Raw genomic sequence first — 17,993 nt, forward strand, 5'->3', positions numbered from 1 at the left:
TGGCCAGGTAGCTCAGTTGGTTAGAGCACTGTCCCGAGACACCAAGGTTGTGGGTTCGATCCCTGGTCAAGGGCACATACAAGCCAACCGATGAATGCATGAATGGGTGGAACAACAAATAGATCTCTCTCTCTCTCTTTCAAAATCACACACCAAAATAATAAATAAAAAAGATGGGTGTTATTTATTGGCTCCCCCCTGTGGTTAGATTAATAAAGCAGTAATACATAGCCTAAGCCACCGGTCGCCAACCTTTCGAACCTCACAGACCACCAGTGGTCCATGGGCCACCGGTTGGCGACCGCTGCTCCAAAGGTTTCCCTAAACCAGCAGTCACGACCGTTCATCTAAGCAATGCATAGGAAGTATTCCGCATACAGTAAGTCCTTGCTATTGTTAGCTGCTTTTATGGTTGTGATTGCAACTGAAGGCAAGGAAGCCAAGATGACACTGCGAGAGAGGAATAGCGCGACCTGTGGTGTGACAGCAGGATGAGCGAGAGAGCACAGAGCTTTGGGAAGGAAGAATGGCTCGGGTGCAGCAACGGGAACGTGAGGGATTCCAGCTTCCAAGCTGAAAAGCCCTCTCTTGTGGGAACTGCCATACAGAGACAGAGAGCAGCAATCAGAGGCCATGAGGAGGAGGTGAGGCGGCATCGGCTCAGGAGCCTGCACCCACTGCGAGGAGGAGGGAGGGGACCCCTGGAAAGAGTCTACAGACACTGAACCGCGAGATTCAGAGACAGCAGAAAGAAAACTACACAGATATTAAAGGCAAGGGGACAAACCAACCACAAAAGGGCACCAGAGAGGGGTTTTAATATGGACTTCAGCCGAAGAGATAAAGCCAGTGGGCCAAATGTTAATGTGTAGCCAATGAATATACACAGGGGGCTTGTGATGGTATTCGAGCTGAATATACTTTAGAAATGTTTCATAATAACAACTTTTAAAAGATAAATTCTCAAAGGTAAGGTAAGGGGATGGGGAATAAAGGAGACCTTCTGCACTGACTTCCGTCTACCCCCTCCACCCAAGGCTGCAACTTGACCCACAGAAGCTATGAGGCTGGGGAGGAAGAGCAGGTCACTTGGGTAGGTGTGAGCCCCGCCGCATCCAGCCCAGCTCTGCTCTATCCCACTCAGACAGACCCTCCAAGAGCGTTCCAGGAGGAAGCCCGAACAAAAGTTCCATGGATGGCTTTGGGGATTCATCCCAGTCTCCAAAAGGATACTCTATCAACAAGGTAATTCTGGGAGATGAAGAATCATGTGGGGGGGAAGAAGTGGAGGGAGAATTCTCATGGGAGTCTACAGGGCAGACATAATTTTTAAGGGGGAAAAACTTAAATTTTAGAACAAGAAAGGCCATCATTCCCCACCCTCAAATATTTGGGCTGCAATCACTGCCACCCTAACTCTTGAACCTCTAAGGCAAGGAGGGTCAGAGGATGCTGATCCACCATGGTCCCGGAGGCTGCAGTGCAATTCTTTGGAACAACGGTCACACAGAGATAAGAGAAAGGAACTCCTTTCTGGAAGTGAGCCAACGCCACCTGGCTTTCCACTCCACACCACGGCAGACTGGAGGTCCACCCGAAGGTTACTCCTGCCATCCTGGACACCACTGCACACCCCCCCACCCACACAGGGTCCCTTCCAGGCAGCCCTACCTCCGCCAGCTCCCGCTCGCTGATACTTCTGGTGGCGCTCCTTTTCTTCCGCGTGCACGGCTCTCCCCCAGCGACCCTGCCATCCCCTCGGGCATAGCTGTGCACAGTGAGAGCTCCCGTCTGCCCTTTGCCTTGGCAGGACAGGGGCTCACTGGTCTCTGAATCGGAAGAAATAGAATCCTGTGATGCACTGGAGCCCAGGCTGGAAGAGGATTTCTTTTTGGAACCTGAGAAGACAAGGCGTCCCCCTATAGAGGCAGGATTCACAGAAAGATCCAAGGCAGCAGCTGCTTCCTCCTCCTCCTCCTCCTCCTCCTCCTCTTCTAGTTTGACGTTTTTAAGCTCTTCAAATTTGACTTCAGTCGAGTCAGAATAATCTGAAACACACATACACATTGGACAGAGCCAACTTCCTCCCGCACATCTGAACTTCGAGAAAGGCAGTGACAAAACACAAAGAGCAGGGGCAGGGTGAGGCCGGCCTTGAATTCCGGCTGCCTCCCACAGGGTCACTGTGTGATGAGGGGCTGCTCATCCTCTCTGGGCCTCCAGTTTCATCCTCTCTAATGCAAGGTACTACCAGGGTTCTGTATAAGACGGAACACAGCCTGGCACACACGGCAGACACTCAGTGACAGCTGCCATGTCCGCAGAAGGCTGGCAGGAAACGAAGGCCTGAGCCCAGGAGAGCCCTAGCACCCCAGGCTGGACAACCTGAATGAAGGAGCCCAGACCCAGGTCGAGTCCATAGAGCTGTCTGGCTCTCAGCAGAGGTACCGACAAAGTGTTGTCAAGCCTGACTGGACACTGACACAGCCCGCCCCCGACCAATCTACCCTCACAGCCACCCATCCGAGGGCCTGCTCTAGAACTGCGGTCGGCAACCGGAGGTCCGCGGCCCACTGGTGGTCCTTGAGATCCGAAAGGCTGGCGACCACTGCTCTAGAGCACTGTGACCACACCACTCCCCCCTAAAATACAAACGGCTCCTCGGGCCTCCGAGTGAGCCAAGCTAAGATGGCAGGCAGTCCCTACATCCTCTCGCTTCTGTTTCTCTAGCTCATTTCCTGGTAACACACCTGTCTTCCGCCCCCATATTCAAATGCAGGAAATCACTACCAGCTCCCCCAAGAGCTCTGTCCTTTCACAGCTCCATGCCTTTCCCCCCGCTGCGCCTCTTGGGGATGCCCTTTGATGTCACCAACTCTGCCTGGAAAATTCCTACTGATCTTGTCCCCTTTGGTTCATCGTCACTTCTCCCAAACCTTCAGTGTCTCCTGGACCCCTCACCAGGCAAAGGGAGGGGGGCCTTTCCCCTACGTTCCTCACCTGCCCTGTGTGTTCCTAATCAAAGTGCTCCTCACATGCAGACCTGTCTGTCCCTTTTTCTTATTTGTGACCCAGCACTCAGCATGGCATCCGACACAGAACAGAACACAGTCAGGGTTGGGGGAGAATACCGTAACCAGCTGACCTGGGAAGGGGAGACCATCCTCCACCTGCCGCACAGAGCTATGGGTGGGCCTCACGGGGGCGAGCGCAGCCTGGCACGCCGTCAGGTCATACTGGCCGGAACTCAGCTCCTCCTTGGGGAAGAGCTCGCTCTGACTGACCTCCTGCGGGATTTCAAGGCAAACTCGGTGCCTCTTTGTCCCTATACGGTGCTTAGCGAGGCTGCAAGGAGGAGAGTAAGCTGTTTAAGGGCCCACGTATACATCCACTTACACAAACACATCCACACACAACCCAGAAACGAGCGCACAGAGCCTGTCAGGCCTGCTTCACACTACGTACCCCATTTGTGGGACCCGAGACCAAGGACTTCGCCTCTGAGCCCGCCCATCAAATGGAAAACAGGGATATCACCACCCACCATGAGGCTTAAGAAAAGGTAGGCTGAGTACCCGAAAGTGCCTGGCATAAAGTAGGAGCCCATCAATGTCTCTCCTTTCTTCCCCACATGGCCTAGGATAAACAATCCTTAGGATCTCCTCTGGCTCAAACACTGATAAGGCCAGGAATCTCATTTCCACTACCACAAGCTCTTTTTTTTTTTTTTAAATATGAACCGCTTCATAAATTTGCATGTCCTTGCGCAGGGGACATGCTAATTAATCTTCCCTATTTTAATTTTAGTATGTGTGCAGCCGTAGCGAGCACCACACTCTCCTTTTTTAAAGGAGTGCGGCTCGACCTATGAACCAGGAGGTCAGGGTTCGATTCCCGGTCAGGGCACATGCCGGGTTGCAGGTCCAATCCCCAATAGGGGTCATGCAGGAAGCAGGCAATCAATGATTCTCTCTCATCACTGATGTTTCTCTCTCTCTCTCCTTCGTCCTTCCTCTCTGAAATCAATAAAAATATATTTTTTAAAAAGCTCTCATGATGTAGATGAGAAACTGTGACTTTTCTGGCCCAGAGGGAGCTGTGCTCTGGCACGTGTGTGCCCCTCACTCCAGCCGACCACAGGCACGCCAACAGATGCTACGGTTCCTGGTAACAACCACCGGGGGGCCTGAGTGCCCTCACTCTGAGGATGCTGGAGCCCTTACCAAGAAGAAAATTCCCTCAGCTGTGGCTCAAACACCCTACTTAGAAACAGCCTCTCCGCAGCTGCCTACACGTCCCTCCCTCAAACAGCTGGGCCCCGAGGGCTGCTGCCTTACCTTCTCTTCAGGTGGCCCTCCTCACCATCCTCGACTCCTTCCATGTCCTCCTCTGGGCACTCCTCCTCACTCGTGGCCCTTGGAGGCAGTTCACTCTCCTTAAGAAACTCAGCGGCTTCTGGCGTGGGCAGAGTATGGTCGATGACCGTGCTGTCCTTCCCAGCTTTCCAAAGTTTGTACCTTTCTGGCTGGAACTTCCTCACAAACACGTCCATGGAGATCTTCACCATATCCTTTCTACAGGAGCACTGTGGCAAGTAACCAGAAGAGCCCTAGGTGAGCACCCTTTACCTGCTCCCACCTGACCCCCATATCCCGTCTCCTCCCTGCAGGTGGACAAAGGTCCAAGACAGTTTCAAGCCAAACTGTTTTGGGTTCAGAGGCTGAAGGCATATTGTCCTTGCAGAGCTTCAGACAGGGAGGAAAGCCGGGAACTAGGGCGGAGAATGCATGGCGCTGGGCAGTCTACCCAGGCACTACAAGGGTGCATGAGAACTGATCGATGGGAAACTCAGCACTCAGACCCCAGGTGGTCAACAGCCACCTTCCTGTTGATATTTATCCAAGGCCAGGACCACACAAGCGAGTCTACTCCCAATCAAAGGTCCAGCCCTCTGCTTCCCTCAAGTAAAAGTAAACCCCTCAGAACTTCTCAACAGAGAAATCCCCGAGTGGCTGAAGCCAGAGTATCAATGTGTGTGGGTGTGGTTTGAATGCCCAATGGACTGAAGCACGAGAACCTCACTTTATACATCCTGAATGTGAACCAATTTTTAACGAACACAAGATGTTGGGCACTTTTGCACATTCCCAGCCACTTGGTTTCTGAATTGCAGGAGTTCAAAGAAAAGTTCTAACCACCAACCAGTGCACCTAACAAGAGCCAGACATTTTTAGGCAGACAGGGACAGAGAGGCCAAGCAGACTCACCAGCACTGCCTGTTTGCCATACTCAATCCACCGCCTCGTAGCAAAATTGGTAGACTCCGCACAGTTGAAGCCGTGGTTAAAGCCGGCGTGGTAGCCATAAGGAAATGTGATCATAAACTCTCCAGCTTCCTGAGTGACCTGAACAAGAGCAGACTTGAAGCAGCTGCACCGAACTGCAGGAGTCCGCAGAACGGGACCTCTGAGCTCCAGCTCTGCCTCAACTTAGCTGAATGACCAAGGATAAGCCATAAAACCACTGGGGCCTTGGTGTCTTCTACAAAAGGCAAAGCCCTAACGTATCATATTAGAACACCATGACTAAAGTAACCATTCTTCCAGAGGACCTCTGTGCACGGGGATTTGACTCTCGTCTGGTCCCGGGAAGGTATAGCAGCCCCACCTTTAATACCCTGATATCAAAGTGTTGTCAGCTTTGGCCCACACCTGGCACAGGGTAATGAACTAGAATAAAGCTCCACTGTGAAACACAGACCAGAAAGGGTGGTTTCCGTGTGAGGCTAAGGACTTCCATATGTAAAATCAGCTCACCTTGTCAAAGGGAATTCCGTATTTCTTCAGCATTAAAGGGGAAATCAAGGTCATCTTATGGCGGAGAAAAGCCTCACAGCTTTGAGCACTTCCTGGGAAAAAGCCTGTTTAATTGAAAATAGGCACAAGTGAACAGTGCTCCACACTAGCTCTGTAACCTAGCATCCTGCCCCTGGGCATCTCCTCTGGACAATAACGGGGATAAATCACCAAGGTGATCTCTATGGACCCTTCGGCTCCAGCCCAGCTCTAAGACTCTACAATGAACCTCTGGGCTCTTCCGTGTAGGCCATCACGTGGGTAATCCAATTGTTTGGGGAACTGAGATGACCCAAGCAGCCTCTTTTCTGATAAAGAGCTTTAAAACGCTTTCGGACCTTTCTCCGTTCAGCTGCATCCTCAGTCTTTTGTTAGTAACACATCTACTACAGAACAGACTACCCACGCTCTCCTGAAACGGGCTCTCTGGAGGAATAAATCTATCAAAGTCCACTTAAAAGAGTCAAAGCATTAAATAATTCAATCCTGACTTTAACGTTTGGGTGTCTGGCAGAAGAATGAGACCCAGTATGACTGGTATTCGATCTCCAGTCAAATAAATCCATGCTTGATAGAACCGAGGCAAAGACAGACTAAGAAGGAATTACTGAGTCCCTTCCCAGGACCAAGTGGGGAAAGGCTCTGCTTTGAGTTGCTCCATTAGGATAACCAACCTGCAGTCTGGCTTACCCCCCACCTGCAGGCCTGAGAAAGGACACGTGAGAATCTGACCACAGAGAATGGACATATCGGAGCAATGAGCACAGCTCACAGGAGGGGCTGAGCCAGCTGTGGAGGAGACACAGTTACCTTTGGCGAGGCGCTCCAACCGCTTCCCGTGCTCAGGGGGAACAGAGTACCTGCAATCACATAAAAGCATTGGACGCTGAGCAGAGGACAGGACATGAGCGGAAGGGGCTCGTTCCCACTCTCAAAACAGCTCAAGGTATCAGGTTTCTCAACCTCCCAACTACAGAAATGAGAAAGGAAACCTGGAGAAATGAAATATTAGACAGTTTGGGCAGAGCAGTGGGGAGCCCACAGAGAAGTGTGAGTGAATTCCTCTTTTAGATTCATTAATGAGACACTGCTGAATGTTTACTGTGAGCCAGGATTTAGGTGTGCACTCAATGTTGCTCTCCTTCATGTCATAAATGAAATGAAATGAAATGAAATGAAATGAAATGAAATGAAAGAAGGATGGCATTAAAGTGCTCCTGGCAGACCTGATGGCCTAACAGTGACAGGATAAAGAATGGAAAACAAGGCAAAAATGGATTAGACCTGGCCCCATATCTGCTGTTGTCTCCAGTTATACTGATTACCCAGTAGTTACTTCTCCACCCAGACACCATAGAAACTGCTCCTCATAAAAACAAGGGCCAAAAAACCACGTAAGACTATTCAAAACTTTTGCTAAACTGCAACCTTTACATCCTGAAACGCACAGTAAGTCTATTTTAACCTTTATAATCAAGTCTAAAGATTATTCCACAACACAAACTTCCCATCCCGAAAGCTTCACTATGAAACAAAACAGACGAGGAGCGGAATGTCTGTCGCTGAAAGCACTGTGGGCCGCCGTGCACGCAGACCTCTGGAGGTCCCACTTGCTGACCTGAAGAGGGTGTGTAATAACCAGAAAGCCTGCCCTCGACGTGAGAACAGAAATCCATTCTCAGGGGACTTGGGCGTCAACGTGGTGAAGACACAAAAGCTACGCTGACAGAGTCTCCACGTCTAGCCAACTAAGGAAGGTAATGGGGCAGTAGGTCAAAAAATTTTGCCCCAAGATTAGGAACTCAGAAGTATTTGAAAGAAAGGAAAACCCCTGGGAAGGGATGTGGCTTTAGATGCTGGAAAAGGGCAGGAAGATGGATCCAGTGTCCATGACTCCTCCTGGCCTGGCCCATGCTGCCCCTCTGGCCTCCTCACTCACTTCCATCGTAGTACCTGGCACCCAAACCACTATGAACTTCCTCTAGTTCACTAAAGACATCGTGCTGTCTCTCAACTCAGGATCTTTGCACGGGTCTTCCAGCCACTTAGACACACTTCCCTCAGCCTCCCTTCTCCTGAACCCACCATTGTCCCCCCCAGCTACTCAGCTACTTCTTTCTCATTTGCTAGGTCTCATCTTCATTGTCACCTCCTTCAGGGACACCCTCTTTGATCACCACTCCTCATGTGCCCTCTCCACATGGACCTACAGCATCCACCGTCTCCCATCAGAGCTTTCCTCACCCCATGCTATTTCCTCACACTCTGCATCTCCTGTCTGTGAGGGTAGCTACCGCACCTGCCTTATTCACTGCTGTGGAATAAGTGCTGAGCCGGAGTGATGGGCCAGCAGAGGGGGAGAAGAGAGAACACATCTTCGTCTCCCCAACTAGACTAAGGACATCCTGGAGAGCAGGAAGCATCTGCTGAGTAGCCTTGCATCCCCTCTTGTGTTAAGCACACAATGCTGCTCACCAAATATTTTTTTTCCACGAGGGAAAGAAAGCTTTCTATCACCTGAAGGCGGGACTCTAGCCTTGGAAGTCTGCCTCTAAGAAATGCCTCAGGCCTGCTCAGAAAAAGAAACCAGAAAGCGGTGGGAGAGGTGGGAACAGCCTCTGTGGCTCGCAGTCACTCAGCCAACGCACGCTTGCACGCAGTGGTACCAAGTGCTCTGCCCTCTAAAGCCTGCTACTCAAAAGGCAGTCTGAGCACCAGAGCTCCAAGAGCATCTCATCACTTGGAAGTCTGTTTAAAATGTAAAATGCCACTCCCACTCCAAGCCTACTGAAGCCGAGTCTGCATTTTAACAAGCTCTGGAGGCGTTTCCTGGGCACAGGAGAGCCGAGAAGCCCCCTCCCTCCCGAGAAGCTCCAGTGCCAACTGCAGGCTGACTGTACCAGGACTTGGGTTCTCCGAAGTGCAGGTAATTGATGCTGTATAGGTCCATGTCTTCCGTGTGCCAGGCAAAGGATGTCTTCCACATGCCAAAGTACAGGTACGGGGTGTTCACACCCTCGATGGTGATCCCACTCTCCTTTTCCACCAAGTCCAGGATTGTTTTCAGCCGGCCAATATTCCACTCATCAACATGCTGCAAAGGAAATGACAGTCCAGGGCAAGTTATAATAATTATAAACCGAGGCTCCGAACCTACAAATCACGGAGGAGGTCCCAGGTGAGCTGTCACCTCTAACACAGATGTGGAATAATGTCAAAACAGCAGGGACATGAAGACCACAGCATCCCTCACCCACTTTTCACTCCACCACTGGAAATGGGGCCACGATACCTCTGAAGGATAAATACCACTTGGTGAGCACTCGTATAAGAAAGATGAATAAAGAGGTGACAGCCACCTGTTCTAAACCCCAAAATAAAGAGTTTTGAACTGCCAAAAGCGGTTTGGCTCAGTGGAAGAGCATCAGCCTGCGGACTGAAAGGTCCCAGGTTCGATTCCGGTCAAGGGCATGTAACTTGGTTGTGGGCACATCCCCAGTAGGAGGTGTGCAGGAGGCAGCTGGTCGATGTTTCTCTCTCATCGATGTTTCTGACTCTCTATCCCTCTCCCTTCCTCTCTGTAAAAAATCAATAAAGTATATTTAAAAAAACAAAACAAAAAAAAAAAAATAAAGAGTTTTGAACTGAAGCTAAAGAAACTTATGTCAAAATAGGAAAAAAAACAAAACCTCTTAAACCATAAAAAATACAGAACATGAGAATGAACTAGATTAATCTGTGACTTTTCTAGCCCCACTTTCCACTGAGCAGTGTTTTCGGTAAAAAGTGTCACCCAAGTCCTTTTCTGAGTTGTGATGGTCCGCGAGGCGCCCACCTCCCATGGCACGTTATGGATTATTATTCCCTGCTTGTGTCTCCCCATCCCAGGTCCTTACAGCTTCTTCCCACCATTAATATCCCTGCTTCACTTCCCCACCACCCAAAAACACTCATCAACACACTTGGAATCCACTTTTAAACCCATTCCTTCCAATAATTTACAAAAACATTGGAATTCATCTGAGTGATAATCCTTGAAATGTGCTACAAATTTTTTACTCTCCAAAAAAACCTTCCAAACATTCCTTCCTTTTACATCCCAAGCCCGTGCAACTGGTTAAAACAGCTTTTGCTACAGAATCTTGTTTGCTGGTCCTGAAAATCTAAGTAAGTTTCACTTCTTAAATATATATTACTTTTCTTAGATTATAGTCAGTGATCTTTTTTTCTGCAGAAACCACACTGCCTCTCCCCCAACAATTCATTTACTGTGATCCCACCCTTTCAAGAACTCATCAGCTACCACCCACAGACTATTCTAACAGCCCTTGCAAAGAACACCACATCACCCAATTCACATGTAGCGTGGGAGAAGTAACAGTCAGTCACATGCAAAACTACCCCCAATGAAGCTAGCACAGCACATCAGCTGGTGGTGGATCACTGCACCCATTCAGCAAGCAGCTTTTAGGGGCCTACTGCGCGCTGGGCAGATAAAAATGTCATTACATTACAAAATTACAGAAACGCAGCACAGGGAGTTGCCAGAGTCTCACCTTTTCATAGAGAGTGCCATTCACGTCTGCACCATAGATTGGGGGATTGAAAGTAAGATTTTTCCAGTATTTCCGTTCAAGCTCTTCAAACTCACTGTAGCGTGGGGTACAGTACCTTTCAAACGTAAAAGAAGTGTTAACCACTTATAAGGGACTAAATTCCTGAACAGCACAAGACACCATCTCCTATTCCAGACACAGCAAGATATTTCAAAAAATATGACATAACCTCGGCCTTCAAGGCTTTAAGACAGTACCTCCCTCAATATCCCTTCCACGAGCTCTGGGCCCAAGGAAGGTGATTACATGAAGATAGAAGCACACCTTCCTTAAGAAGCATGGTATCTGCACGTCTTTGAAGAAAATCTCCTAAAGCTATACCCCCGCCAGAATCAGAAGTGGCCTGGCCACTCAAGGAGAAAATAGCTTACAAATTTGTGAGATCCAAGAACTGTAAATCCCTATACAGCTGACCCGTGAACAACACGGGTTTGACCTGTGCAGGCCCACTTACATGCGGGTTACTTTTCTGTAAATGTATTTTCTCTTCCTTATGATTTTCTTTTCTCTAGCTTACTTATTATTATAAGAATACAGTATACAACACATATACAAAATGTGTTAATAGGCTATTTATGTTACCAATAAGACTTCCGGTCAACAGGCTATTTATTAGTAGTTAAGATTTGGGGGAGTCAAAAGTTATAGGCAAATTTGACTTTACAGGGTGGGGGTGGGGATGGGGAGTTGAGGCCCCACTCCTACATTGACCAAGGTCAACTGCTATTCACAGACAAGCAAAACCCAACAGCCGGGGAAGAGCGGAGGCCTTGCCACGGCTCGCTTCCCTGAACGTGTGTGAAGCAAGCGGCTCCCAGAGGCTTGTGTGTCCGTCACGGCCACACTTCCAGCACCCAATGCAGCGGCTAACATTCAACAAGTAATCGTGCTTACAAACCAAACAGTTCAAAACCACTTAAAAATGATTACACAGCAATCTTAAAAAGAACAATATATAAACCTAAAAGGTATTTGAAAACGCACGTTATAACTCGAATGGCAAAAACATATCATGAGTGGATAAAGAGTGGAAGCAAAGACCAAAATGAAATTGTGTGGAGATAATGGGATGAGTGAGGAAAAACAAATCTTACTTTCAGTACTGGCTTACATGTTAATGCCAACCTAATGAGTAATAATGTTTAGAACTCTAAAGTTCCCTTTTAAATATAAATAACTTTTCCACTTCCAACTGATCTGCTTTATAAATTTAGATTTTTTTACCCACTGGGTTTTGCTGACCATGCAGACAGCAATCAAGGGTAAGACTTTGTTGTATTTCAGATGAAAAGAAAAGACACGGCGGTTCATTTAAAAAGACAGGCGGAGAAAAGGCCTACCATGTGTTGACAAGAAGAGAAGACAGGCACAGGAGGCTGAAGCCCATGAGAAACAGAAAGCAGGTGTGCTTGGTGCCGCCACCCCACAGACACACTGCACAGATAGAAACCAGACACAGGGTGACACAGCCTTCCGTCCACAGAGCATGTCACACTTCTTCAACATGCTTGCACATAAATTATCACAGTACACAGCAGCTGGCCAGCACTATCCTGGTAGATGTTCAAGCGTTAAGCTGTCAATAAAACTGGAAGACCATATTTTAGAACCGTGATGAGCCAATGGAAAAGAAGGCAAAGCGTAGAAATAGAAAGAGTGAGATCTGATGTGAGAGAGAGAGAGAGAGAGAGAGAGAGAGAGAGAGAGAAATGATAAAGCGCATGAAGTCACGTCCCCAAAGTGTGAAGACTGGCAAACTTCAGATCCAGCTCTGGGCTCGTTCACAGTGAAGGCACAACATGTCTGACTGGCTAAAATCAGACATGCGTAGATCCATAAGGCTCAGGGGAAACGCAAGGGGAAAGGAAGGAATTCCTTGTGGAAACTCACAATTATGGAGTGGCACGGGAAGGGAGAAGATCCAAGGAAAAGGATTAAGAAAGAGCAGTGAGAGCTGATGAGGGGACGACAAAATTCATTGGCTGAGATCAAATGAGAGTTAAATGTTACAACATCAACTGAAAACAGCAGGCCTAAACAAAGAAAGACGTTTCTAACACAGACAAGAATGTACACATGAGGAAGAAGGGAGTCAGAAAACAGCAACTGGCTTGGCAGTTCATTCACATCCTGTTAATGTCAAAGTGGAAAGAAGCCGTGGCCGGTTTGGCTCAGTGGATAGAGCGTCAACTGAAGGGTTCCGGGTTCAATTTCAGTCAAGGGCATGTACCTTGGTTGCAGCTTAATCCCTGGTCCTGGTCAGGGCATAGGAGGCAACCAATAAATGTGTCTCTCTCACATCAATTATTTCTCTCTCTGCCTCTCCCCCTCCCTTCCATTCTCTCTAAAAATCAATGGGAAAATGTCCTTGGGTGAGGATTAACAACAACAAACAAACCAACAAAAAGTGGAAAGGAGATAGCAGTTTGCTGCGTAGTGAGGATTTTGAGCATGATTAAAGACAGAAGGACCCAGAAGGAAGAGATTAAACTTACTGAGGCCACTTTTAGATAAGCAAGTGATATCAATACATCTGGCAAAAGCTCCTTTTGAACCAACTCCGGCGTTCTCCTTTGGAAATCTGCAACTTACCGGGAGTCAGAAAATGGTTCTACTTTTGATGGAAAACAATGGGATTACTTGATGTGAGAATATGGACAAGTTTAGACTGTGATACAGTACTGAGAGGAGATGCTTCCAGTAAAAGGTCAGAAAGGGAGACAGAAGCTAGATGGAGCTGGGACACCGGACAGCAGGCTTGAAGACAGCTATGAGGAGAAGTTAAGTACTAGACACTAGGACAGATAAAGGAAGAAACGTGGTTCCACTCACTTATCACTGTTGGCTATCTTGCGGAACTCTCGAACAGTCATGGCTTTCTTCTGTATGTTGTACTGAGTGAAGAGCCCAGACTGCCCGGTCACCAGCTGCTGGATGGGAGCAGGAATGACCAGGTCGTCGATGTCATCATAGGACGCTCGAGGCTTCCACTCTTTAGGAGGAACCACCTGCAGGGAACACAAAAACAGACGGATCAGAAACCTGGCGAGCTGGTCAGCATCCAGGAAGCGTGTAGGCTGCTATCCGACGTTAACAGTCAATTTTACTAGAAAGTTACTTTGCTTTAACCATGCGCATCCAAATGCAGCAAGTCACACTGTCATGCTAACCCTGATCCAGTTCTGCCACCGACTAGCTGCCCAGTTGCCATGCACTAAGGTAAGTAATACTTGTTTCTCAGCCTCAGTGTCTTATCTGGGCACCAAGAGAGGAGGTTGAAGAGCTGATTCTCTCTCATTGAACAGAGAGTGCACACGGGAAGCCCAATTACTATCAGAGTGCTGGCTGAGAGTGAAATGAGAACAGGGAAGTTTAATGGCACAAGCACTCAATGACAGATGAAAACACTCAAGCACCGTCTCCACCAGAGGGGGAGGCACCAAAGCAGTGGCCCTTTTAAAGATTCCAGGAAGCTCTCCCCCTCCCTAAAAGAAATGCTTCAGATGCTAACGAAAGGAATTAACTTGCAAATAGGATAGCACGCTCAGCTTTCAGTAAAACTCAGTTCTTCCAACATTCACTTAGGAAGCCTTCCTGCTGCCCTGTCACAGAAGCCATTGCTGAACAAGCCCACCCCTCACCTTGGCCAGCCCAGCCCGATGAGCTCCTTGTGATTCAATGTAGGCAATGTATCGACTGAAGTTCCGGAACTCCTCCATAGTCGGGTAAAAGGTCATTATCCGAGCGCTGGGATTCAGCGTTTCAGATTCAGAAGCCATTTTTCCTCCTTTTTGAGGTCACTTTGGTCAGACAGGAATCTGAAGAAATTCATAAGAGCATAAAGTTGTAATTAAAATTAAATGCTGGGAATGTCAGTGCTGAAAACAGTAAACGATAACTTAGAAATTCTGAAGAAGTATTAAGACCTCACACCTGGCCCTGGCACGTGTGCTCAGTGGTTAGAGCATGTTCCCGTGCACCGAAAGGGTCTTGGGTTCAATTACCAGTCAGGGTGCCAAGGGGAGGCAACCTATCACTGTTTCTCACTCACATCTATGTTCCTCCCTCTCTAGAATCAATGAAGAAAAACAACACATATCCTAGGGCCATGGTCGGCAAACTGCGGCTCTCGAGCCACATACGGCTCTTTGGCCCCTTGTGTGTGGCTCTTCCACAAAATACCACGGCCTGGGTGAGTCTATTGTGAAGAAGTGGCGTTAGAATAAGTTTAAAAAATTTGGCTCTCAAGAAATTTCAATCGTTGTACTGTTGATATTTGGCTCTGTTGACTAATGAGTTTGCCGACCACTGACCTAGAATCTCGATTCCAATAATTACAGGCTGTTGTTGTTCCTTGTGATTAAGCCCCTATCCCAGTGGCCGGCAAACTCATTAGTCAACAGAGCGGCAAACCGCGGCTCTCGAGCCGCAGTTTGCCGACCACTGTGGACCTAGGGTGAAGATAAAAAAAAAAAAAAAGACTCCACACCTGGAATCTGCCTCTAGATACATTATTTAAATGAACCAGAAATACAGATAGACAAGGCTCTGCTTCAAAGAACCTGATGTATCAATATTGCATGTATTCAAATCTTATTTAAATGGAGACATTGTTTAAGCTAATAAAGGGAAATGGTAACTATCTAATTGTTGGTCCTATCTAACAGTACAGCCGCCCTGCCCATATTTTACCCTTATCTTTTCAAGTCGCTCCCTTATTCACACCTTGCTAATTGCTTTTCAGAGTATTAAACATAATCTACTATAACCAGATTTAAAAAGCAACCTATGCTCCCTTCTCAGGAACAGCTTTAAAATAGGATTATAGCCGAAACCGGTTTGGCTCACTGGGTAGAGCGTCGGCCTGCGGACTGAAGGGTCCCGGGTTCGATTCCGGTCAAGGGCATGTACCTTGGTTGCGGGCACATCCCCAGTGGGGGGTGCAGGAGGCAGCTGATCGATGTTTCTCTCTCATCGATGTTTCTGGCTCTCTATCCCTCTCCCTTCCTCTCTGTAAAATATCAATAAAATATATTTAAAAAAAAAAAAAAAAAATAGGATTATAGATTCCTAAGAAAAGTTACTTAGTTACAAGATTACAAAATAAAGTTTAATGTAATTAAAGTACTTTGAGCCCCTGGCTGGGTAGCTCAGCTGGTTAGAGTATCATCCTGATACATCTCCGGTCAGGGCACATATAAGAAGCAACCAATGAATATATAAATAAGTGGAACAACAAATCAATGTTTCTCACTCAAATCAATAAATAAAATTTTAAAAAGAACACATACTTTTTTTAAAAAAGTACTTTGATATTAGTAGCATGAGCTATGATTTTTAAAACTATATCTAAACCAAAATGCAGTTTCAGCAGTACTTAATGAAGCCAAGCTGGAGACTGGTGTAATTGCACTGTACCCAGAACTCAAAGGACAAAATTTAAACAGGCAATAAACTGGCAACACAGGGCAAACTTCATAACTGACTAGAAAAGGGGAAATACTTTGTTTTTAGATGAGGCCTCCAGCTAAGTGGGTACATCCCCATTACCAGGCACTACAAAAGACTATTACAACTGAATAAGGACCAAACATATCAGCTCAAAGGAGCCAGTTAAGAAGCAAAAGGAAATTCTAGAACTCCCCCAATCTGGGCCCCAAAGCCATGGCAGTTCATCTCCAAGAGTGCCCTTGGGAGCTAGAGAGCTCAGAAGTGAGGAAACTGCCTCCAACCTGCCAGCAATCTAGTGAAAGACTGGAGACAGCATGGAGCAGAAGTGTCTAAGGTAAGAGAGAAGACAACTCAAACCCCACCACCACCACCACCCACACACACACCTATCTCTCCCGCTTCCATTTGTGCCCCGGCCAGGTGCTCTTCCTGTACCTTGCCAAACCTTTGCATGGCAGTATACTATTATCCCTGATTTACAAACCAGGAAATTCGCCCACAGTGCTGTAATGTACTCCTGGTGCTCCTTCCATTGCCCTATGCTGCCTACATAATAATAATCTCCACCTAGTAAACCCATTAGAAGGGCGGATCCAGTGGTAGAGGAACCTGAAGTTTACTCAATTTTGAAGACCCTCTCTTTTAAAAAGAATACAAAATACCTTACTTTTGCAAATTTTAACAAAACATACAATCACGTGAAAACAGTGTTGAGGCCCATCCCCAGTATGGCCCATCGCCTCTGGACTTACTCATTTCTGTATGCCTGGAACCTAGAACAATGCCCGCACAGAGTAGGCACTCAGTAACTTGAATAACTGATTTCCTTGCCCTCACCTCCTGTTGCTCATTTCCTTTCTTCAACCCTCGGATTCCCTTCCCCCAACCTATCCCCTGGGGAAAGCTCCTGTTCCCTAACACCTTCCTGCTCCCATCCAGCAACAAAGCCTGGCGGTTCAAGAGCACCGCTCCGGAGTCAAAGCAACTCTGACTACAGATCCGGTCTTTGCCATTTACTAGCTGTGTGACCTTGGCTGGTGTGAGGTGCCAGAGCCTCAGTTTCTCCACTGTAAGATGGGGATCCCAACCTCCTTGCTGGCAGGGTTGCTGTGATTAACTCAGATGATGCAAGCAAAATGCTAAGCACTAGGCCCGGTACTTAACCACTCTATAAAGGTAGCTATTGCTAAGAACCACTTCAAACTCCCGTCCCCTCCCCACTCAGCAGCTCCCGCGGGTATCGCTCCCAAGATCCCCAAACCTCACCGTGCAGAGGCCCAGCCCCTCCTGGCCCCGCCGCCCAGGCGAGGGGGGCCCGGCCGCAGGAAGAAAATACTGCCAAGTACACCCGCCCCCCTTCCCGACGACCATTGGCCATAAGAAATTGGAAAGAACCAATCCCAGGATGCATTTTAGAAGCTCCTGCTTCCATTGGGTGAGAACCGTGCCCATCACTCTCTCCCCCCTCCCCCACCGGATCTCACGGTCAAGGCCACAGCAGCAACAACTCTAAAAAGATTCCAAAACCTTATGGCTCTCACCTAAAGCCCACCGGCCCGGCAGGGCTAAGACCCAGCTTCTGCTGCCGCCACCAGCCGATCTCGCTGCTTTTCCTTCTAGCGAAGAACGAAGCTCCGCCTCCCTTAAAGTCGGCCTCGGCGCAGCCGCACAGCGCCCCACAAAGTGAACCAATCCGAGGGCCACTATAAGCCTTCAAACAACCAATGAGCACGCGCTGCAAGCGCCCCAAAGTCTGGGCGTATCAATCTGCTCTGCCTATGAGCACCCGCTCGGGCTGTTGCCAGGAGGAAACGCGGTACCACTCGGGACCGCGGCCACTGAGCATCTCCGCTAAATGCGGAGCTGGCCTATCATAGGCAGGCTCCTGGCCGCCCATAGCTAATCAGGATAGAAAGAGGCGAGTGCCTAGAAATGGGGTAGTGGGGAAGGGGAAGGGCGAGGAGGTTACTGTAGGGTGCTTCTAATGAAAGGGTGGGCAGAGGCTTTCGTAAGACCCTTGCCTAAGGTAGACATGTGCTTGCTGGGAGCCCTTAAGGGGCAGCTTCCGAGG

At 48.2% G+C, this 17,993-nt stretch overlaps 1 protein-coding gene across 2 annotated transcripts in view; it reads right to left on the reverse strand.

Moving 5' to 3' along the window:
• KDM4A (lysine demethylase 4A) overlaps nucleotides 1–17,602 on the reverse strand; it is a 41,933-nt gene extending 24,331 nt beyond the window's left edge. Inside the window, exons 1-11 of one of the 2 annotated variants that reach the window (XM_080656526.1) lie at nucleotides 17,464–17,602; nucleotides 14,113–14,289; nucleotides 13,304–13,479; nucleotides 10,412–10,526; nucleotides 8,756–8,949; nucleotides 6,666–6,715; nucleotides 5,817–5,920; nucleotides 5,268–5,405; nucleotides 4,338–4,585; nucleotides 3,146–3,345; nucleotides 1,672–2,048 (exon numbers count right to left, since the gene is read on the reverse strand). In XM_080656526.1, the coding sequence (XP_080512652.1) occupies nucleotides 1,672–2,048; nucleotides 3,146–3,345; nucleotides 4,338–4,585; nucleotides 5,268–5,405; nucleotides 5,817–5,920; nucleotides 6,666–6,715; nucleotides 8,756–8,949; nucleotides 10,412–10,526; nucleotides 13,304–13,479; nucleotides 14,113–14,250 (1,740 nt within the window). In that variant the 5' untranslated portion in view covers nucleotides 14,251–14,289; nucleotides 17,464–17,602. Of the gene's footprint in view, nucleotides 1–1,671; nucleotides 2,049–3,145; nucleotides 3,346–4,337; nucleotides 4,586–5,267; nucleotides 5,406–5,816; nucleotides 5,921–6,665; nucleotides 6,716–8,755; nucleotides 8,950–10,411; nucleotides 10,527–13,303; nucleotides 13,480–14,112; nucleotides 14,290–17,188; nucleotides 17,285–17,463 lie in introns of those variants that run through there. The other variant, XM_080656527.1, reaches the window with a different exon arrangement.
• Between the last annotated feature and the right edge of the window lie 391 nt (nucleotides 17,603–17,993).

Source organism: Plecotus auritus (genome assembly GCF_963455305.1).
Source record: "Plecotus auritus genome assembly, chromosome: 2".
NCBI classification, from domain to species: Eukaryota; Metazoa; Chordata; class Mammalia; order Chiroptera; family Vespertilionidae; genus Plecotus; species Plecotus auritus.